Source organism: Toxorhynchites rutilus, chromosome 2, assembly GCF_029784135.1.
Source record: "Toxorhynchites rutilus septentrionalis strain SRP chromosome 2, ASM2978413v1, whole genome shotgun sequence".
NCBI classification, from domain to species: domain Eukaryota; kingdom Metazoa; phylum Arthropoda; class Insecta; order Diptera; family Culicidae; genus Toxorhynchites; species Toxorhynchites rutilus.
The window spans coordinates 108,765,098-108,789,256 of record NC_073745.1 but is presented as its reverse complement, the minus strand read 5'-3'; the positions used below and the strand labels follow the sequence as shown (position 1 = coordinate 108,789,256).

At 38.5% G+C, this 24,159-nt stretch overlaps 2 protein-coding genes across 9 annotated transcripts in view; both read left to right on the top strand.

Moving 5' to 3' along the window:
- LOC129770302 (fatty acyl-CoA reductase wat) overlaps positions 1-10,906 on the top strand; it is a 93,598-nt gene extending 82,692 nt beyond the window's left edge. For all 8 annotated transcript variants that reach the window (XM_055773036.1, XM_055773039.1, XM_055773038.1 and 5 more), the window contains 4 exons: positions 2,753-2,951; positions 3,019-3,270; positions 9,898-10,155; positions 10,224-10,906. In XM_055773036.1, the coding sequence (XP_055629011.1) occupies positions 2,753-2,951; positions 3,019-3,270; positions 9,898-10,155; positions 10,224-10,311 (797 nt within the window). In that variant the 3' untranslated portion in view covers positions 10,312-10,906. The remainder of the gene's footprint in view (positions 1-2,752; positions 2,952-3,018; positions 3,271-9,897; positions 10,156-10,223) is intronic.
- A 3,293-nt stretch (positions 10,907-14,199) lies between these two features.
- Positions 14,200-14,826, top strand: LOC129770306 (transmembrane protein 14 homolog). Its single transcript, XM_055773046.1, has 2 exons — positions 14,200-14,386; positions 14,449-14,826. The coding sequence occupies exons 1-2, from the start codon at positions 14,311-14,313 to the stop codon at positions 14,706-14,708; spliced, it is 336 nt and encodes a 111-aa protein (XP_055629021.1). The 5' UTR covers positions 14,200-14,310; the 3' UTR covers positions 14,709-14,826.
- The last annotated feature ends 9,333 nt before the right edge of the window (positions 14,827-24,159 follow it).

The window sequence follows — 24,159 nt, the reverse complement described above, 5'->3', positions numbered from 1 at the left end:
GGCGAAAGTTCTAAACGACAGCGACGAGTGACTAGTTCTTCTGGATTGAGCCGTGAGCGAATCAACACATTAAGCGACATCCTCATTTGATTAGTTTGTCGAAATTTACATTATCCATTGTAGTTCCGCGAATGGAAGTGGTGTACCAAGTAGAAGCATCCGTTGATCGCCGCAGTGCCAAACGGAAGAGGTCGTGGGTGGACCACGAGTATAACCGCCAAGGAGTCATCGAGTCCCTACAGGAGGAAACAGCTTCCTTCAAGACGTATCCTGAACCTACGGGAGCGATCGGCTTTATATCTGCCGAATGAATCCAGTTACACATTTCTGAGGTCATAAGCTTCCCAAAAATGCAAAAAAAAATCATGTTCGATGTTTTCGACTATTTTCGGTACTAATGGTATAAACCTACGAGGTGTCCTAGTCCGTTATCTCTTGGTGATCGTGTGTACTGTTGGTGACCAAGCAGAAATTCAGAACATTCAAAAATCTGATAGTTATTATAAATCTGAGACAATATGAAGAGATAGTTAATTATGAGTACGTTAGTCTTTATTAATTTCTACAGTACATCCTAAAGTAATGAGCATGAATACATAAAAAAAAAAACTCAAGGTTTTAAACGCCAATTAATTCCATCAATGTGCCGTAAAACTGAAACATCCGCGTATTTCCCCGCAGATTTTGTATAACAAAAACATATACCGACTAAACTAATAGGTAACCGCAGACTCGGAACACTTAGACCAAACATACCACTAAAAATAAATATGTTTCTTTTCTATATTTAAAATACTCTACACCTCGTTAAAAAGGGGTAAATGGAGAAGTACCAAAAAATGTAAGAACAAGACATTTTTAGATACCTGAGTACGCGACTATCCGGTTGGTGTTCCTATCTTGCAGAATCAGCAGGGAATTAGGTGAATACTAATCCATTTATTTATCTCCCCAGCGTGCAAGACGATATGTGAAATGTGTGTATCATGCTCGTAAATTATATAAAAACTTGCCACTTGTCACAGTGATAATAACGGTCGGAGATGTGGAGTTAATGGGCGTCTTCAAGTCAATGACATTCCACCATTCCAACCGTCTAGGTCGGAGGCTCACATGCAATTTAGAATTGAGAGCAGTGTTCAAAATTTCACATTCATATTTTTAGAACTACATCTCTCTCTCTCTCTCTCTCTCTCTCTCTCTCTCTCTCTCTCTCTCTCTCTCTCTCTCTCTCTCTCTCTCTCTCTCTCTCTCTCTCTCTCTCTTGGAGATATTATACATATTTAGGTGGACTATGAATATCAACCTTTTTGACGAACAAATGTTCCTGCTACACTAAATCTACTAAAGTGGAGCCTAAACCCAGGAATGGATAAATCTCACTTCATGTCACATGACGAGTGACAGGCACATTGTTGTTGAGATAGACCACAGCGGAAAGGTTTACAAAGAAAGTTTACGATCACGGAAGTGTTCAAATTTTTATTCCATTCCACTAAAAACGTCAAGCTATCTCACGCTAATGTCAGAGAAATCCTCAGAAATACAAAGCATTTCTGCTAAATAAACTTGTTGTGAAACAAAATGTTCAACAAATTATACTCATCAAGCGTGAGATAACTCCATGTATATTATTTGTGACATTTCACCACCCATAACGGTATAGCTGACGGTATTGCGGCATGTGAGGGTGCGACTTATTGGTTTTGCGTAGTGGAATAATCCAAATCTTCATTCAGCTATGAGTAATCATGTAAAAATACCTTCTAAAGGATGTAACATGCAGAGATAAACAAAATTGTGCCGTCATTTTTTCACGTCTGCCTTTTTCGAGACAGCAATGCGTCAGTATGAAAATAAATACGTCTTTCACATTCAAATTAAACCTTGGTATAAATGATACTCATTAAGCGCATCATCGATCAAAAAATACAACTTCGTAGCGCAACACTTGGATCGAACTCTTCTTTTCAGCTAGGAGCAAAAGCACAAGCAACTGATGCAAGTAGTTGCTAAATTATTTTACCACTATTTTCCTGTCCTCGTCATGAGAAATATTGAAGGTCAATAGCGCGTGACTGGTGAAAATACTTTGACAATGCGAGAAAACAACTCACGAAATAGTTTCATAGACAAATGTCAAGTTTAAACCACGCCAGCAAGCTGTCAGTGGCTAGCTTATGGCCAAACATCGGTGGCCCCGAACCGCCACTCCTGCAGCGATGGCACGTCTATTGCGCACGCCCCCGTCCTCTAGACCCTGGCCACGCTTGATTTCGACAACGAACGTGCGGACGATTCGACCCCAACGGGTGAAAAAAGAAAACTCAAATTGCACCGTGATGATCCACGTGCAGTGCATGCTGATTTGGTGATCGAGAAGGGCATCCGCTTTGTTTGATTTTCATCCACTAAACAGAAAGCAGCCACTTGCGATAATCTGGCATCACGGTGCCACCAATTTTGTACCGCATGTATCGACCTGCTACCTTGCTACGTTTCGGTACAACAACCCATATTAAACCAAACAAACGAACGATACGGGCGTTGGTGTCGTTCTCCTCGAAACGTGATCAGCTGAAAAAGCGCCCCTTTCGATGGCAGATCCGACAGCTGATTATGGACCGATGAGCATTGACGGCGTACGCGCATTGAAAGCGAATTTCGATCGAAAGTTGTTCAATTAGGTCATCATATTCAACGGATTTGAATTTTCTGTGTTCATTCCTTTTTCTATTTATTCTTATTCCAGTAATCGCTACCTATCAGGAACCGGTTCCAGGATGGATTGACAATTTCTACGGCCCAACGGGTGTGATTGCTGGCGCCGGCACCGGAGTGCTGCGAACTCTTCGAGCGGATCCTACCAAAGTGGCCAACATGGTCCCAGTGGATCTATGTGTCAACGGTATCATATCAGCGGCGTGGGATATTGCTGAACGATTCCGAACGTAATGAATTCTTAGTATCCATACAAGTTAAATGCAATTTTAATTTGAGAAATATTTTATCCCACAGCGAAATCATGCCTGAGCCGGAGATTCCCGTCTACAACTTCTGCACGGAGAAATGCAACTGCATCACCTGGGGTGACTTCACGTACAGCACAATCAAGTTCGGCTCGATGTATCCCACCATCAAATCGATTTGGTACCTGTGCTATTCGAACAACCCGAACAAAATCATGCACTATCTGACGATCTTGTTCCTACACTATGCACCGGCAATTTTCTTCGACGTCATCGCGCTGTTCATCGGACGGAAGCCAAGGTAAGAGAATGGGTTGCACTCTCTGTTTTTTTCTTTCTGTGTTTGACCAAATAGTTTCCATGACTTGCTGATAATCGGAACCAACGCAGATAGTGCAGAGAATCGATTTGGATGCAGCACGAGACTAGGGGCCCATTCTCCGCTTCATGAGTCATGGGTCGTTGTGTTTTTTTTTTTTACCCTTAAGCAGTTTTTAGCAAACGGATCGTTCTCGAACTCGACCCAAAGTACAACCAACCCGAATAAGTATCGGTACCAATTGACGGGGCAATCAATGCGATGATTGAGATGATCAAATGTCGATGTTAGAGCATAATCCAAACTATTTTACGGTAGCACGCCAGCGGCCTTAGAACTGATTTTTGAACATTAAAAACAAAGTATGGCACTTATCGAGAAATAGTTTCAGGCTCATTAGCCAGCAAATCACGCACGGTCATGGTGATAACTATTTTTTTTTTTTCAATTAGCAACTTTAACCCGGCGATCAAATAAAACTTCTCGTAAATGGTACCAGACTAATGTTTCATGTTGATCTTGTTTTTTGCATTGTGTTTGATCATAACGATATCTTTTCTATAATACGTTTTATTTTACAGGCTCAATTAGGGGAAAGGGGGGGAATTTGGACACCTAAGCAAATCGCCTAATATTTCCAAACCAATACGGTCTAAATAAAAAATGTCACATTGTATATTAAGCTACACTTGTTTTCTCTCAATAAATAATGTTTAATCATTATATAAAGCCTTAATCTACCAAATATATCATAAAATAAAAGAGATTTATGTACATTAAAATTTGAAGCGGGGTGATTTGGTCCAGTGTTTGTTTCATCGAAAAAAAAAACATACTTATATTTATGTATAGTATTTTGGGATAATGTTACAATCAGTAACAATGTTTTGGGGTCGATACTAGGTGTCTTGGCCAGATTCCAGACCAGAAAAATTGGATTGAGACCATCTCGAATTCTGCATGAATCTTTTCACTGTTGGTCGAGCATTTTCAAACACTTTTGATGCTTGGTCAAAGAAAATCCGTTCTCGATGACCTGCGTTGCTCTTTCAAGTTCCTCCTTCTTCCATCCTCTGTACATCCTCTTTTTGTAATTCAGCGGCATCTGGAATCAACTAGACCAAAGAGAAGCCTCAAACCTGTAGGACCAATTCGCCCCACAGAAACGTGTCCATGTCACCCCACACAACATGCAAAAATTAAAATGCAATTAATTTCATTTATTGTTATACAACTTACAGGGCCCGATTCTCGAATACACTTCGAATACACTTCACGGTGGAAACGGAATGAAACGTATCCGCGATGACAACGGTATGGTGTCGACATCTGGACCCGAGATTAGTTTCCCACTAAACTAATCATTATAATATCAAATTATCTTCAGATAAAATTTTTGTATGAGATTATTCTATCACATGAAGGTAACAAAGTTTTCCACTCACATTGAATACCAGTTTGAAACGAAGAAGTTAATTTTCATTAATGATTTTTTATTTGAAAAGTGCTCATTCTGCCCGAAAACTCATTATTATCTTCGACACTTCACTAGCTCGTAAAACGTAGTTCAGTGGCGTGCCGTTTATTTCGTTTCCTCCGTGAAGTGTATTCGAGAATCAGGCCCACAGTTTCGCTACATCAAATTGTTCTTCTTCTGTAGGCGAACGGAACTGTACTGCACAATACACGAAAAGTTTGTTTAATTAGCGGGAGAAACCTTAAAACCACTATCGCAAACAAGAATGGAAAACAAGGGAGCATGATGTGATTTACGATTAATCGCAATCTGTGCAAACTGCGACTAACTATTAATCCTCACCCATCATAACCAAATGATTTTCTCTTGGTAACTCTGAGTTGACCAAAGCATTGACCTTGAATTGATCAAAAAACTTAAATTAGCGCAAATATGTCAACATGTGTTTTTTTTGTGTAAGCACGTAAATATTTGCTCATTAAATTTTTGGATTGTGGAACTCTACATAATTTGTATGCAGATAGGCTATCCACAGTTTGTGGGGGGGGGGAAACCCATACAACTCAAATGGATAATGATTCTCTGCTATCACGAAGCTGAGGAATTTTTTGACGTTTTGTTTTACTATTGATTCATTCAAAAAAAAAGCTTTATTTTTAAATGTTTTCTTATCCTGAGACTCACCATATTGCACTGCTACTAAAGTCGTGTCGTGTTATGAAACATCAGAATAAAAGCAAAAACAATATTACGATCATAATATGTTGGACAGGTTATTCCAGACGACATTGGAATATATTCCATCTCATCATCTTTAGAAAGGTTAATTACCTTCAAAGGATAAATTTATCTTGGGCACATTGAATTGATGTTCATGACTTCCAGTCGGATGTTTATCAGCTCTGATAATAATTGTGTGGTCTAGCATATATTCCAATGCCGTCAGTTCACTGAAATTCTTCGCATACCGTTTGATAATAAGGTAGGATGTTGATAATCATTTGCTGCGATACCTATTGTTCCAACAGTATTCATTCGACAAAATGAAGACTGAATACTGAATAAATTAACCAGATTTAACCATGCAAATCTGCGGTCAAAGCAGTATGTACACTTGAGAGATGCAACAAGTTTGAAGGGATATAAAAAAAAACATTAGTCGTTCGATAAATCTACTGCCAGATATGTCGGAAGTCCACGATATACAGTGACTCAAATCCGTAATCGTACTTCACCATGCAGATCTCTTTTCCCTTCTTTTGAAAGTCGAATACAAACTTTCGGAACATTCTATTTAGATAAAATTATAGTGTCATATGAGAGTTAAAAGGTTTGCTATCTGTTTTCAGAATAATGGTTTTTATTTCTTTAAAAATCGCGAATGTATGTGCTAATGTAAGAAATTGACTCAAACTCATAATCGTACGCTGGTTGAAATCTCTACTCGATTTCGAATGCGTTGGCCAATTTCCGAATTCCATCATTAGTATTGTATCCCTTGTTCATTGCAACAACAACGAGTTTTTTGGTGTATTCAGAAGGTATATTTATCATTTTTTTCATTATGTAGTTTTTAAAATCGTTATTTTCAGAAATTTAATGGTTTCTAAATTTCCTACACAGATAACTTCCTTAGTTTTTTACTGGAATTGATGTCGGAAGATTGTGGAGGAATATCAATAACTTTTGAGTAATTGTAATGTAACCATGTGCGAACTTCATATGTCTTGAGCTCTGGTTCATTGTCTTGGCAAAATTTGAATCCTCAATTCTATCCCATTTTGTTGACACTTTGCTTCATGTTTTCCTTCAGGATGATCGAGTAAACATTCTGACCCAATATACCAATCAAATTCCTCATACATGCACCCTCATATCATCCCTCCACCACCACCATGTTTAAACATTTCTTTTGGATTTTTTTACGTTTAATTCATCGTTAGCATCCTTCATACGAAACGATAACAATCAGAGTCGAAAATATCAAATTAGGACCTATCTGTGGAAATAACATCTTACCAGTAAGATGTTGATGTGTTTCATGCTGTTTGGAATAGTCAAATTGGAGTTACTGATCTTTTTTGATGAGAAACGGTTTGTCCCTCTGTGCTCGGGCATTCAAGCTGCCCTTCCTAGGCACATTACAAACTTTTTGTTTGCTCAATTTGGTTTTTATCGGTGGTGTAATGGATACGAATGTTTACATGAACATCCTAAAGGTGTAGTATGTAGCAAAGTGTGAACAAAATGAGATGGAATCGAGGATTCAGGTTCTGCCAAGACAATGACCTAGAGCTCAAGACATATGGAGTTCGCACATGGTTACATTACAATTACTTAAAAGTTATTAATATTCCTCCACAATCTTCCGACATCAATCCCAGTAAAAAAATAAGGATGTTATCTATGTAGGAAATTTAGAAACCATTAAATTTAAAAAAATAATGATTTTAAAAACCACATAATGGAAAAATTTATAAATATACCTTCTGGAAGTTACACCGAAAGCGTTACACCGGAGACCGAGATTTTGAGCGTTGAAAGCTCCTAAACAACTGAACGAAATGGTATGATAAACACTTCATTCGAAAGATAAAATGTCTTCGCGTTATATACTTGTTACTTTTTGATCCAAAAACTTGTTTCAATAGTCTTAAAATTGCTTTCAAAACAGGCTATTGAAGTCACCAATCACCAAGTCACCAGTCCGTTTGCTTGATTAATTCTCGAGTAATACAGAAATTTGTGTTTCATTTGATGGCAGCCCCCTCTTAGAGAGGGGGAGGGGTCTCGAGCTATCATAAGAACCTTCACCGACCACAAAAGCCCCTACATACCAATTTTCATGTCGATCGGTTCAGTAGTTTCCGAGTCCATAAGAATCAGACAGACAGACAGACAGAAATCCATTTATATATATATAGATAAATAAATGTACATGTACACGATTAAAACCCGGCTCTGTTACAGCTAAAATGCTAATGAGCCTAATAAACAAAAAAAAACAACAAAAAACTCGAAAATTTTAATAAATGATAGTATGCAATCTAGATTCAGAAAGGTACAGATGAGAAAGATTTTTTTGTGTGTGAGCGTTTGTGGTTGCGTGCTGACCGTTGAACGTTGAGCGTTGAGCGTTAAGCGTTGTCGTAGCATTTGTTTCCGGTTCGTTTCCGTTTCCGTTTGCGGTCTAACTAGGCTAACTCAACTCCATTTCCGGTCTATTAGTGCTGTTTTCAACTAATCCGGTTAGCCACCATGGAATACGATATTCAACTTCCACTGTTATAGTCCTTCCACCCAATACCGATATCCACCATTGCTGATCATTTGGAGAGATTATCAGCAAACCGGAACTCAAAACAAGATTATATTCTTTTCCGCTCATCAGTTACTTTCATCCATTACCTATATAATTAGGGATGTATGTTATTTCCGGGTAATTGGGAGTAGTATCGTTGCGAAAACGAAGGTCGGTTCAGGACCACCATTTTTGAAGGTGTCGAAAAACAAGACTTCTGATTTGGCCTATGTCTTCCCCTTTTTTAGCACTCATGAACTGTACCGACCAGTATAAAACATAATTGAAGATTTACAGTATTCATTCCAATGTCAAAGTTGCAAAAAAACGAAAATTTTGTATGATGAATGGCCGTTGCAATTTAGAGGATCAGGGCTACCTTCCTCTACGTTAGTTCTCTGCTGAGCTTGACTTTTTTGAAAATGTCTACAAAATTTTATTCCTATAATTTCTATATTCCTATAATATTAGGCTGTCAAAAAAGTCCTGCGGTATTTTTTTTTTAATTTTCATTTGTTCATAAAATTAGTTACAATCATCGGTTTTAAGTCAAATATGCGCCGTTTTGTTCGATGACTTGTTCCCAACGAGATGCCAACTTCATAATACCCCTGTTATAGAAACTCGCTTCCTTATTGGCAAAAAACTCGGATAGCCAATTTTCACAGGCCTCTTTTGTGGCTAACTTCTGACTACCTTGCTCGTTCGCCATGGACAAAAACATGCAAAAGAACCTCCCATCCGAGCTCCCGGAGCTTCTGGTGCGTCACCAAAGAAGTGTGTGGCCTGGCGTTGTCCTGATGGAAGACAATGTGGCCTCTGTTTATCAAAGATGGTCTCTTCTTCATGAGTGCTACCTTCAAGCGGTCCAGTTGTTGGCAGTACAGGTCCGAATTGAGCGTTTGGCCATAGGGAAGCAGCTCATAATAGATTATTCCTTGACAATCCCACCAAACACACAGCAGAACCTTCCTGGCCGTTAATGAGGGCTTGGCCACCGTCTGAGCCGCTTCAGCGGGCTTCGACCACGACCGTTTGCGCTTCACGTTGTCGTAAGTGACCCACTTTTCATCGCCAGTCACCATCCACTTCAGAAACGGGTCGATTTTGTTGCGATTCAGCAGCGATTCACATGCGTCGATACGGTCAAAGATGTTTTTTTGCGTCAACGTGTGTGGCACCCATACATCGAGCTTCTTTGTGAATCCAAGCTTCTTCAAATGGTTAATAACGGTTTGATGACTTATCCCCAGCTCTTGGCCGATGCTACGGCTGCTACTTTGCCGGTCTTTCTCGGCTAATTCAGCGATTTTGTCGCAATTTTCGACGACAGGCCTTCCGGAGCGTGGCGCATCTTCGACGACCTCTACACCAGAACGAAAAAACCATCGTTGTGCAGTGGAAATGGAAACTGTATCGGGTCCATAAACTGCACAAATTTTATTGGCAGCTTGAGATGCATTTTTGCCTTTGTCATAGTAGTACTGTAAAACATGTCGGATTTTCTCTTTATTTTGCTCCATATTTGCGACACAATAACTCACGAACGACTTAACCAAACAAAACACTGTCAAGGACTATATTATAGCGCGCAAAAATACCTTTCCAACAAGCTATAGTATGACTCGATACAATGAATACAACTAGAACAACGCGCTTACAACGACACCTCGCGGAAATACCGCAGGACTTTTTTGACAGCCTAATATATATTGTTCAAATGTTATTATAAAATAGGACGGATTACAGTGTTTACAACATTGCAAACATTGTGGCCCATTGTTCACAAATGAACCATTGCTGCAGTATACTAACGTCTACTCAATTTCAGACTCATGCGCACCTACAAGAAGATTCATCGTTTCATGGACGTCATCGAGTACTTCTCCATGCGCCAGTGGGATTTCAAAACGAAGAATACCAACGCATTGTGGGCGAAACTGTCCAGTGCAGATCAGAAGCTGTTCTTCTTCAACATGCGCAAAATCAACTGGGACTTCTTCCTGGAGCAGTACTTCTGCGGCATCCGGAAGTACCTTCTGAACGATCCGCTCGAAACCGTCCCGGAGGCCCTTGTCCGATGGAATCGGTATGTGTAACAATGAGAGTTAATACGCGAAAACCGATTGGTAATCCTGTGTTTCTCTTTATCCACAGTCTATACTGGCTGCACCAAGCGACCAAGGTGATTGTGCTTCTAGTGGTGTACAAGCTGGTGTTTACGATTTGGGGCTTCCTCAGTTAAGTGCTTACATACCCTTGGCTTCAAGGTATCATCACGCACTTCATCGAACCAACGACATATCCACACAACATGGAGTATTCAGGCCATCACAGAAAAACACAACAATTCAAAGATTCATTTGCTAGCTTTAGTATTTGCGTTAAGTTTGGTAGGCCCAGACAACGACTAGGGAAATAACAATGATGGACTCAAAGATACGTCGGAGATGCTACGGTACAACTCATCGCTCGACACACTGGAAGTTTACCTAGAGAAACCATCTTTTATGCATGTCATCTTCACGATGAGCAACAGTACATTCGTGTTTTCTGTTGGTGTCGTTTCCTCGTCGTTATGTTCGTTCTGGATAGGTATTAAGGAAGTATTGTTTTTATACATAGAGCAAATTATTCGGTACTTTTCAAAATGAAAATCTCTTCTAAGACCATTACAGTGCATGGTTTAAACCTTAAACGTGTTAGTATTAATTGTTATTAAGGATAGTATAGCACAAGGTGTGAAATACAGCGATAAGAATAAGGAAAAGCCGTTCCGATTTTTGAACGGTTGGATTTTCGTAATGTATAGCTTTTTAGGAAGATTACCAATAAAGTATGAGAAAATGGTTATCATGTTTGCACGTTTCATTCAATGAATACAGGTCCTTAAATCCTAGTTATTGGTCTTTAGACTGTTCAAATGCGAGCATCAACTACCATGATATTCATATTGACGTAGGATTTCGTCTTAAGGGAATATATCGGGGTGCAAATTGTAAATGGTAAGTCTCATCTCAAAGCTGCCCAATTTCGAAGGCTTATAGCTCAGTCATTTCTTAATGAATTCACGAGATTTTTGCATCAATCAGTTGGGGCACTCCATAACAATTTATTGCAATCTATAAAATTATTTGTCTTATGAATCCATCTATTGAACAGTTGTTCAATCCGTACAAGAATACGGAACTGTACAATGGAATATATATGAATTTGATTTCTTGCTGCGCTAAATCCCATGTTTTAACTATCGATATAAGTATTGACTTGCGTCTTTTATCACTACTTAGTCATCTACGTATAGAAGAAGATAAATAGTACCAATAGTGAAGTTGTCAGCGCCAAAATACGTTGTGTTTCGTTCGATGCCTTCGAAGCTTGTTTCAGCCCATAAATAGATTTGTCGAGCTTACAGGCTTGATTTCCCTTCTCAATTCCTTTGGGCTGGCGAATGTAGGTATCCTCAGTTAACACGTTGACTGTCACGTCAGTCACGGTGACTGACACCGAGTTTTCGCACGGGCTGCGTTAGTCACCGGCGGCTGACAGTATCTATATATATATATATATATATATATATATATATATATATATATATATATATATATATATATATATATATATATATATATATATATATATATATATATATATATATATATAAATCGATTTCTGTCTGTCTGTCTCTCTGATTCTTATAGACTCGGAAACTACTGAACCGATCGACATGAAAATTGGTATGTAGGGGTTTTTGGGGTCGGGGAAGGTTCTTATGATAGTTCGAGACCCCTCCCCCTCTCTCTATTGGGGGCTGCCATACAAATGGAACACAACTTTCTACATTTTCGAGAATTAATCAAGCAAATGAGATGAAATTTGGCATGTGAAGGTATTAGGGTGCAACAAATGATTCTGTGGTGGTTAGATTAATTTTGGGCGAGACGACGTTTGCCGGGTCAGCTAGTAACATATAGTAATAAAGGTAACTTATATAAGCATATAAGCCTATAAGCATTCTCTTTCGAAAACGCGTTTCTTTTTTTGAGAAACGCAGCTCTTACGTCCGTTTGATGAACGACAAGATTTGATGGTTCACTAAGGCGAGCATCACACGAACAGAATTCGATGGTTTCACTGTAACCGTTGACAGTGGTGGTAAGAAATTATCCGAGGATCTAGTTAAAGACACACTGTAGTAACATTTGACAGTGCATGGAAAAAAAGGTTGCAAGTTTTTTTCATGTAAAATGCTTGAGAAATAAATTTAGTTGACTGCATATGACCTAGATTGAGACGAAAAGTTTTTCGCTTGTGTCTTAGTTTGAGACGAATACTGAATTGTAAAAAAAAAGTAATTACAATTGCTGACAAGAGATAAACTTCCATGAAGTTGCTCTCAAATCCAAACATAGTAGACATTAGAATACTATTTCTGATATAAGAAGAAACCAAAGAAAAAATTAAACATTTTAGTTCATGACGTGTTCTGTTTTTTTTTTATAATGCGAAAAAATTTTTTTTGGAAATATGCAATTAGTTTCTGTATGTTCTCTTTCAACGTTATTTGTTGACACATTCAATGTTGTACCATTCAAACTGACTAGTATACCTGGTATGTGAACTTCCTATCTTCGTGACTACTAATACAATCAAAGTTTAACACAACCGAAACCCGTGAATATTCCCACCTTCTGTTCTTCATCTCGGTGGGCAACAATATCGGGAGATCTGAAAAATCGTTTTTTCTTTGTTTTTTTTTTTCAAGAATATTCTGGACTAACACAATTTTTGGCTAACCAATTCAATGGTAAATCCAATTAACCTTATCACCAGCTTTTATTTGGTTCCAAAAACGTTTCTGTAGGACCTTCTCACACAGAGATATTTCAGTTTGAATGAAAAATTACACATTCGTCTTTGATTATGAATAATTCGACAAACAACCATCGCACCGCAAATCGAAAAGCAAACTCCATTAAATTCTGCTCAAGGATAATTTGTTACTTTGACGAAAAAAAATAATTTTAATTTATTGCTTCGATTTAAAAAAAGTGCCAAAAACAGGATTTTCATAATGCTTTACAAAATCCACTGTAATTCTACAAATATCGCAGTAAGTTCTAATGTTTCCAGGTGAATATTTTCAGCCTAGTATATTCCTTAAAAATCCGCGCTCGTTTCGTATTGATACATTCAGTCGTTATTTCTAGCCGATTTTTAAAATTTTTAAGTAAATTAGTGGAGCATTTAATTGCAAATGGTACCAGAAGTACAAAATCTTACGCGACTCTCAGAATGAACGATTTGTAACTTTCGTCTTGCGTACAAACGCATGAAAACGAAAGTTACAATCGTTCGTATTTATTTTTTCGTCAAAGTAACAAATTAACCTTACGCAGAATTTAATGGAGTTTTAAAAACTGGTTGTTTATTGAATAATTCATCATCGAAGACGTAGGGACAATTTTTCATTCAAACTGAAATATCTTGGTGTGGAAAGGTCCCTTAAAGACGTTCTTGGAACCAAATAAAAGCTGGTTGATAATGTTAATTGGATTTGCTGTTGAGTTGGTCAGCAAAAAATTGTGTTAGTCCAGAATAATCTTGAAAAAACAAAGAAAAATCGATTTTTCATCTCTTGCCGATGTTGTTACCTACTACACCTACACATACCAAGATAAAAATACGTACGTAAAAAATATAATACCTGAATGTTGTAGCTTCAAAATCATGTGCATCCCATCGATATGCGTCGATTTTTCACGATGTTACAGCACGTCAAAAATCACTGTAAATTTCCGACTTCGCACTCTGTTCCTCTAATTTTTTTGTCGAGTGTATAAAATTATCTTTAGACTCAATTTTTGTATGATATTTTTTCACTACTAGCAAGAAAAAGTGACTTTCATTTAAATAGATTACTGATTTGATTTGAGAAAAATAATTTTCATTCATAATTTTTGTTTTAAAAGTGTGTTCATCTCTCCTGCAAACCCTTTTCGTAATACGAAGCTCAATGCCGTCAACGCGAATATTTCACAGCTGGCATCACTATCGAAAACACTACTTGTTCCATTTCCGTACCGTTCCTTCAAACCCCGTTGTTTTCATTGTGCTGTCAAAATTGTTTTCGAATTTAATGCTGTTATATTTTGATGCGTACTCATAGTGCGATTAGGTCTATCCGTGTTTTGTACTATATTTATACCGATTGTGTAATAACTGTAATTTTTTGACTTAAAATATGCCGGCTGATTTGTTGGGATACGCTTACGCTGCTACTGTTGCAGCCGGGGGGATTCTAGGATACGTAAAAGCCGGTAACATTAATTTCCACAAGTATTAAACTATTTGACGTATTCCAACAATATCGCACCTAAAGGTTCCGTTCCTTCACTGGCGGCTGGTTTAACGTTTGGAGCCATCCTAGGCTACGGTGCTTTGCTTACCTCCCAGGATCCCCCGAGACCGCTCCTGCAGGTGGGTACCTCGCTGGTGCTGGCCGGCATCATGGGCGCTAGATGGTCCAGATCTGGTAAATTTATGCCCCCCGGTATCGTCTGTGTGCTGTCGTGTGCTATTTTGGCCCGAGGACTTCTACTTCACCATCGCTTCCTTCCGTTGATTGGTAAAAGTGACTAAAGATGGTCATGATACATTTCTTGAGTGCCCAGTGTTGGTTTATGGTGGCGGTATTATTCCCTAGTTTTAAGATTTGCAATGTTGAATATAGGCGAAAATAAAACGAATTATTTTCATAGATTGTATTTCTTTATCATTATTATTATTTTACTAGCTGACCCGGCAAACGTTGTTCTACCATATAAATTACTTATAGTGAATATTTTGTGTAACTAATGTATTGCAATACATGTACATACATGTGTATTCAAATGGTTCAACGATCTATAAAATTAATTGATTATGATCGATGAAGGATAGATTCCACGTGGATGCTGAGCAGATACTTGAAGATTTGATCAGGTATTGCATTGGACCGGGGGAACTTCCCGAACCTGAGTGTGATGTGGAGATGGGGATGAGATCTATGATGTACAGAGAAATGGACCGGATCGATCGGATCTCAGGATTCGTCTTTTGCATTCAGAAATCTGATCATTCGTGCTATAAAATGTAACAACCTTGCCTCGGCGCAAAATAAATTTCAAAATAAGTAATCCGTATTCGTGGAGTTAATTTGATCTGTACCAGATTAGCAGACACGGAAATAATTTTAAATTGCTTAAATTTGGATGAAAATCATTACTCGATGTTGTTTAAATACTCAGAAAACAGTCCGAACTAAACGATTCTTCTATAAATCTTGTATACACCCAGCAACATGTTGGATGAAATACGTGTAATTTTGTAATAGAGCCCATTAAAGACTGCATTTCTTTTGTTTGAACACACGTGCTGTCGTTTAAACAAAGGATATGTAGGTGTTACTCATGATAGCGTCTCGCTATCATTCCTCGAACCGCTCCTGTTGATTGTCTCATAGGAATCGCAGTCGTTCGCTCTCTACCTTTGCGAATATGTTGACCATGGATTATTAACACAGCTCAAGACATCCTAGAATGACGTTGTCCTGACTGCGCCAATTCATCAAACGACACACATAAGAATCCATCGAGGGCACTCTTTTTTTTGTTTCGTCTCCTCCAATCACATAATATTAAAATATTAATTAAAAATGAGTAATGATGTTCCTAATAAATAAAGTAGCTGTGGCTACTGGATCTACACATGTGCTCTTCAATCGGTTTTTTATCAGGATTGACAATAGCGTGACTGTTATTTTGCATTCCGAGCATCGGTGTGATTAGAATAATTTCAATAATTTATTGTGCTCATCCAAAAAGGCTTCCAGCTCGCATACATATGCCTGAATTTATTCTAAATATTCTATACATATATACCTCGAAAATATTTATCATATATATTCTCAACCGTTTACATCTATTTTGGGGTGAATAAATTCATCTGTAGCTATAGATCTCCCTAATGTAAACCTGCCATAAGACAGACAATTGAGTTTGATAAATTTCCCATGGAAGGTACTTACTTGCAAAAACCGGCAGTTAACCAGAACATTCGCCATGGCGGACGAAAATATGCGTGTAGGCATGTTTTTGAGTTCTTTCTTCGTTTTATTTATCAATTCCTTCTCAGTTTTCGCGGCAAAATTGTTGGGGTAGATTTTACGCATCAGGTTTGCTCAGAAATTCTCGATGGGACGCAGCTGGGGGACGTTGGGCGGGTTCGCCGACCTGAGTTCCACATCGATATTTAGCCGCTCCATCTCCTCTAAGGCTAAGGTTACTTTGGATAGGAGTACGCACGAAAATTTGATTGTACGAATAAACAAACAATTTTGTTCGATAGAAGCTGACGAATACGAACGAAGCAAGGGGGAAGCAATGTAACCACACCAATACAACTCAATGTGGTTATTTAGCTTCACTATTGCATACAATTCGTACGACCACTTTTCTGCATCCAGTGTCGCCGCCGCCTAAGGTCTATGTCACATTAGGCGGATTCGACGCCGCGGATTCCGAGAGTGAAACCGCAGCGGAGGATGTACAGTGTATTGCGAATGAGCCATGTCACACAGACCGGGGCGGTTTTCATTGCGGAGTGTATATGAGTGTTCATGAATTATGCATCAATATTGTCAAACGCACATACTTGAACTCTACTATCATTTTTCAACAACAAATAACACGATCCCGTAATTTACTCGCAGGAGTATAACAGTATAATAGAGTATCGATTTTCAAGAAATAAATGATTCGGTAAGTCTTTATAGCTTAATGAATTTAATATTACGTTTATTGTTGACTATTTTTTGTTCCAACATCCCAGCCGTGGCCATATAACACTCAAAAACAACACAAATGAAACTGACAGTTCTCTGGTAGAATAATGAAACCGCCCTGAAAACCGCCTGTGGAACCGCAGTATGTGTCAGCTGAGAAAAAAAACCGCGATATCCACGGCGGCGAATCCGCCTAACGATCGCTTTGAGTAGAGGGCCGACGCCAGATCTGGCCAGAACACCGCGTCTTCACCCTCATGGTATTTCTTGATGAACGACTGGACTTCTCGTTGTAAGCCACAGTAGACCCTTGGGGAACTTGGTGTGTGAAATAAACTTCGCTTCGGAGCTCACCTCCTTCGTGGGGGAAGCAAAACACGAAGTGCCCTGCCAGTCGTTGCCATCCAGGGTGAGATAGATCTCGTCGTCCATCACCACTGTCACTTCGCGATTCGCGATTCGACTTGACCATCTTATTCAGCCGCTACTGCTGCGTCATTGCTTGCAGCTCCGAGACTAGTGGACGGGACTTCCGCTTCCTGACATGTATGTCCATGTTCGCCAGGTACTCTTTCACTGTTTGACCTCCCGGCTGTTCCCTCGATCATCCTCTTCAGCATCCTTTGGAGCTTCTTGTCGCTCAGGGTTCGGCCGTCCGGAACCGGGCTTTGTTTCGATGCTCAGATTGTTGTCCAGTAGTGCCAAGATGTTGTAGATGCCGGAACGACCATGACGACAACCATATTTTCATCGTCATTTGGTGTAGAATGCCTTTCAAACGTAGGATTTGAGGAAAATTTGTTCTATTGAACTATCTTTTGTAGTCTTTTTTTCATCGCCATTCGAAATAAATCGATTTTGACGTAGGACTACGTCTAACCGGAAGATATAGGGGGTGAAATGGAAATCTAGGCACTGAACAAGTAGGAAAAAATGCAAGATTTGGAACGCTTATAACTCGAGCATTTCTCAATAGATCGCAAAGGTTTTTGCATAGGAAATATATCTACGCATCTATCATAACGAATAACATTTCATTTTTCTTGAGATAAATAATTGAATAATTGTGAAATATCAAGCATTGTCAAAATGCACTATGTGCCCATTTTTGATTGGTCCATTTTGTGCTCCTCAAATCGTACCGACCAAAACGGGCAACCAGAGCAGCAGCGAAATAGAATGGAAAACTTCCGACAGTCTGGAAATCCTCTTGTATGATTCCTATTTTCAAGAAGGGCGATAAAACTGACATCGGTAATTATGCCGTAGAATAACATCTTTGTCGGCGGGATCGAAATGCCTTGAATCCATTGTGAATGCTGTATTGTTCAGTCCATGCAGAAGCTACATTAGCCATTTCCAGCACGGATTTTATCCAAAGCGATCAGTTGAGAGCAATCTTTGTGAATTTATAACGACTTGCATCGGTGCGATGCGCATCTAGGTCCATTACTGTTTACACTGTACTTCAACGATGTGGTAGTTTTTCTGCGAAATGGTGGGCTACTCATCTATGCTAATGATCTCAAAATTTTTCTTGTTGTTCAAAGTGAAGCTGATTGATATCATGACATCGAGCACGTTGTTTGGTCATGTAATGAATTTTGCAATGATAGAATTAAACTGGTTGCCGATTTAGAGGCTCAAGGAGTCCACTCACGCATGCCAGTTCGCGATATCATAGCTACTCGCGACCCTAATTTTATGTTCTCCATATATGTCTTCCTAAGAAGCGCTAATGTTATTATTTAGGTCACATCTCCTACTCCCACTGTCCATTCTCCCTTCCTTTCCTATTACACAAGCAGAACTTAGTACCCGTTGAGATAAGATCATTACAGGAGCTATTAACATAACAAACAGGCACTCACTACAAAAGGATACCGTTGTTCCATCAACTGGCGATGTAGTTGTTACGACCCACCACAGGCACTGTTCCAGACAAGGATAATACCGACGAGGCAACGAAGGAATAAATTATATATTTTTTTATATTGCACTGTAGTTTTAGCTAATTAGACTTAAGTTAATAATTATGTAGTTATAATATATTCAAATAGTTTTAAAATGTATTGCTTGATGGTGGCTCTTTATCCACTTGAGCCTAATTAAATCAACAAAGGAAAAAAAAGTGAAGTGAACTGCAGGAGCTCTTGGATCATTTTGCGTACTGGTGCACCATAAACTTTCTCAAAGTGAGTGTCGCTAAATGTGCAATCGGTTTCAAGAATAAAACGACTGCAACAGAAACTACCACTCAGAAAAACTGTAGTAGGCTAGAAATATTGTGGCGCGGTATTGTATTTCAAAACAAAAATTAACCGGGTAAACGTATCTCCGGGCAAATGTATCGCCCCGGGCAGAGGTATGCCGTCCGACGCTCGCTAAAGCTCGGTCGGACATTGCTAAAAGATCGTATCCTTTATTTCAAACTAACCGGGCAATCAGTGAATCCCAAGTTTGCGTGCGTACATTGACCTCAGAATAAATTTCTAATAGAAATGTGAGGCAATATTTCTAGCCTACTACACTTTTTCTAAGTGGTTATTTCTGTTTCAGTTGTTTACTGCTTCGATTTATTTCGGTCACGGTTCTTATTCTCCGAGAATTGGGTCCGTGCAAAGGATGTTTGTGAGGCGGGCGCTGAATAATTTACATTGGCGTGACTCGACGAATCTATGAGGACCGATGCGCACTGTTGCATATCAAAACCCTTCACATTCGGCGTGCTGTGAATCAAGCTGTATTTAGAGCGAAGATCCTCCAGGCTGAAATTGACAGATCTGAGTTACTGGGTCGCGTGCGCATTTACGCACCTGAACGAGTTCTGAGATCTAGGCAACTCGTTCAAACCTAAAGGCTGATTTAGACGATGCCAGTCAGCGCGCTAGTTGAAGTATCCAGTGAATAGAGAACAGACACTCTGTTCAAGTTAGAGGCCAATTACTTGTTCGATACTGGTACAAGTAACTTGAACAGAGTGTCTGTTCTCTATTCACTGGATACTTCAACTAGCGCGCTGACTGGCATCGTCTAAATCAGCCTTAAGACAAGACGTGACAACTGGCTTCTTACTCTTCTTTCTGCATTTTCGTCGACCAAGTGCTAGATAACAGGAAAGCGAGATGTGAAGGTTGCCAAATGTTATAAAATTTCGGAAGATTATTTTCCAAAGAAAAACATGTGTTCTTCGTATCATGTATTTTCTGAGCTGCACCATTTTTTGTGTTAATTCTTCAACCGAATGTCACATATTTCAAACAATAAGTACTTTCCTGTTATTTTGGTATGCAAAAAAATTAAATGTGAAGAGATGAAGAAAACTAGAAAACGTAAATTTGATAGTAGGAGTATATGTTGAAATACATGAATTAAATTCATAGTTCATTTTATTTATCAAGAAATTATGGGCCTTATCATTTACACTTCACGATGAAATCGTTTCATTTCGTTTCACGAGTTAAAGAAAAATATGGGTTTTCAGGTAGAATGTACCCTTTCCAAATAGAAATTATGAATAAAAATTAAATTTTCCGTATCAATTTAGTGTGAATGTGAATGTGAATGGAAAACTTTGCTTTCTTCATTTGGTAAAATAATCTCGTACAAAAATTGTATTTGAAGATAATTTTATATTATAATGATAAGTTTTAGTGAGAATATCGGAAAGTGTATAGAAAATAGGTCAAGTTAGGGTAAGAAAGACGTGCTTCAAGTAAATAAATAACGCCAAGTAAAAATTTTCATTCAGATTTTAGCAATTTAAAAGTGCCTTCGGACTGAGTAGTAAGGCTTGTTAAAAACTAATTTCGTATCCAGATGTCGGCACCGTATCGTTGTTATTTGTTATTTGATCCTAATTTTATTGCTAATTGCTTTACTGTTGGAAAATAATTGAATGTTCTTCTCTGCTAGGCCGCTGCTATTATGCTATGCTAGATGGCAAAAGAATCACAAAAAGATGTAGGGTGGAAATTCCGATGCAATGGTTCCCTCTCTTCAGGAACTGAGTACCGGACGTAACAGAAACGAAAATATACAAAGAATCCATAATAGAAATTTTATAATAGAATAATTTTGAATATATTTGGCAACACTGTGAAAATGTTGGAAATCTCATTTTTGTATATTTATCTTTGTCAATTGTTTTCCTCATCAACCAATCAGAAGCCGAGTTGCAAGTGGTCCGAGTTTGACAGAAGAAGTGGTCCGGAATCGGCCCCCTATTGTCATGTCTCGTCTCAGGTTCAAACTACACGCAGAAATACGCGATATGGTATAAGTAAAGGTGGCCGTACACTGTTTGCCCGGAGGTCAAATATTTGATATATTTTGACAGATAAAGTTTGATTTGATATTTGTACAAACACTATTTTGTTTGCCACTCTTAAATATTCAACAGTGTTAAACAATGTCAAACACCGAACATGGATAAAATCGACTGAAATATTCAAGGTAACCTAACCATGTACCGACAGGTTCGAAGAACAGACTAAAAAAGTATTCGAGGCATCCAAAAATTGAATATTTGCTTGTTGTGTTTTGTGTAGCATATATTTGATCAGTACACGTCGACCAAATTTTATCTGTCAAAAAGAGTCAAATATTTGGCTTCGGTCAAACAGTGTATGAGCACCCTAAGATTCACAAAGACCTAGATGTCAAACGACGAAACAATAACAATAAAATGGGATTGCCACTGCCACTCAATGGGATTAAACCGAGGTGACATTGGATCGGAGTACGCACGAAAATTTGACTGTACGATAACTGATGGAGAGAAACAAACAATTTTGTTCGATAGAAGCTGGCGAATTCGAACGAAGCAAGGGGAAGCAATGTAAGGGTGTTCATCAGTGTTTGCCAAATGATCCACTCATTGAAAAAATCGCTTTCGTTCATTCAAATATGATCTTTCAGGAAACATTTCCCCCAGCGGTATTCTTTTGTTGTTATGTGTTGCGAATCACGACACAAAAGAGAACGAGACAACTCTGCATCGACTCGCACTTTATTGCACACCAGCATGCAAGCAAAGCTATCATATACGCTTTTGGTCAGAAAGCTTATTTTCTTCTTTGCCTCTAACATATGCATATCGACCTCTCTATGCATCATGAAACAGCAGGATCGTACGGACTACGCAAAGCGAAAGATTCATATTCAGCTAATGTAGCAGATCCTGATTTTTAAGTCTCAGAGAGTGCAAACTATATTATTATTTAGCTCGATAGAGGCTAAGGGAGGGTAGTCAGATTATATTTTCCATTTTTAACGCCGCTATCCCTTGAAATATGTATATTCATATAGACCGCATAGTTTTACTAGCAACACCGCTCCAGTGAGAAGCAAAAACTCTCGCGTTTTATCTCTTTTCCCATTCGCTGCTCTCCGCAAATGGTGACTGAATGATGACGTAATTTTTCTTGTATCATTTATTGCTTTGCACTTTTCTGTGCAGTGGGTTTCGCTATAGTAAAATGGGACGATATATGCGGTTCAAACTTGTATGCAGGCTTCGAAAATGGTATGCGATGTTTGATACAGATCGGATATGCAAACAACCAGCCGGGTGACGTCTTTAGAGAACCCCCATTGAACTGACAGGAGCCAACATATCGGGTATCCCACTGACATTTTCCCTTTGTTTTCTTATGAATTGGGTATCCCACTGACAGTTCTGCTTGATATTTTGCTCACGATCCTAGCATCAATCATAGCACCCGGCTGCAATCAACAGTCTTCGTTCCTCTCTTAGTTTAATCACTAAATGTTACACAAGTGATTACTGACATTCATACAAGTATCTGAATGATTTGGTTATATGTTCGTGAGAGTTTACTTGCATGACACATTGAGTATCATTCGATTTTGATAGAAATCCAAACACTGGTGTTCATATACTGTTTGACTGGAGCCAAATATTTGACACTTTTTAACAGACAAAATTTGATCAACGTGTACTGATCAAATATATTCGACACGAAACACAACAAGCAAATATTCAGTTATTGGATGCCCAAAATATTATTTCGGTCTGTTCGTCAAACCTGTCGGTACATAGATAGGTTACCTTAAATATTTCAGTCGATTTTTTTCCTTGTTCGATGTATGATATTGTTTGCCACTATTGATAATTGAAGAGTGGCAAACAAAATAGTGTTTGTAAAAATCTCAAACCAAACTATATCTGTCAAAAAGTGTCAAATATTTGACCTCCGGACAAACAGTGTACGGCCACCTCATCAACGCCAATACAATTCCATGTAGTTGTTTACTTCTCACGATTGCACGCGTTTCGTGCAGTCACATTTTCGTAACAAGCTGCAAGCAGTGTCACCGAGGTTTTAGAGAGGCATCTTTCAGTAGAAATATTTTTTCACAATACGAAATTTATCTCATGATGAATTTGATAGTATACTCGATGATCGACGTCAATTGATTTTTTTAAGTGCACGTGGCACGGAATGTGTTAGGATAGAGTTCTTTTTCACACCATAAGAACAAATCTTTTCTCTTTTCATGAATTTTTATTCAACTTAAACACGTACGCGTGTGCAGTCAATGTGCGAATAGAAGTAAAACATTGCATTCTTTAAACTTATGTTCGATATAGTATAATCTTGCGAGCTCTAATGATTTCTTGCTTAGTATGTAATATATTGGGAAATAGTCTCTTTTCCAGGGACAGCTTTGTTTTGTTTTGTTTGTTTCAATGGTTAACAGGTAGAATGATTTGAATTTGATACATCTTACAATGGTATAGTAAATATTCCTTTATCTACTATTCCGAAATGTTGGAATCTCCACAGTGGAGCATTCGATTTATATGTTTCATCATCTCCTAGTGATTTTGTTTTTCTTTAAGTCAGCAACAAATTCCATATGCTTTAGTAGTTCCCTCCACACTCATTTGCTATATTAGACGCATGCTTTACCCTCCTCCGTCTCTACACTGTAAAACTTACATATTGACTAGACTGTAGCATTGGACAAAAATTCTGTTTTCATTCATTCGTTTGGTTGTTTGAAAAATAAATGCACCTTTACGTATTGTTTGTGAATTCGATAGTTTGCTAAATATTCAAACTGAACGTAACGGGAGGGATCCTTCAAACTGAAGCCAGTTTATTGATTGTCGCACGGTACCGGTCGCGATTACACTTTCAGTAATAGTCTGAAATCGCCGCCAGCTTTCTAATAGTTAGCTTTGTTCGTTGTTGTTTGCACTCATCGTCGTGGATCGGAGTGCGGTTGTGCAAGGTGTGT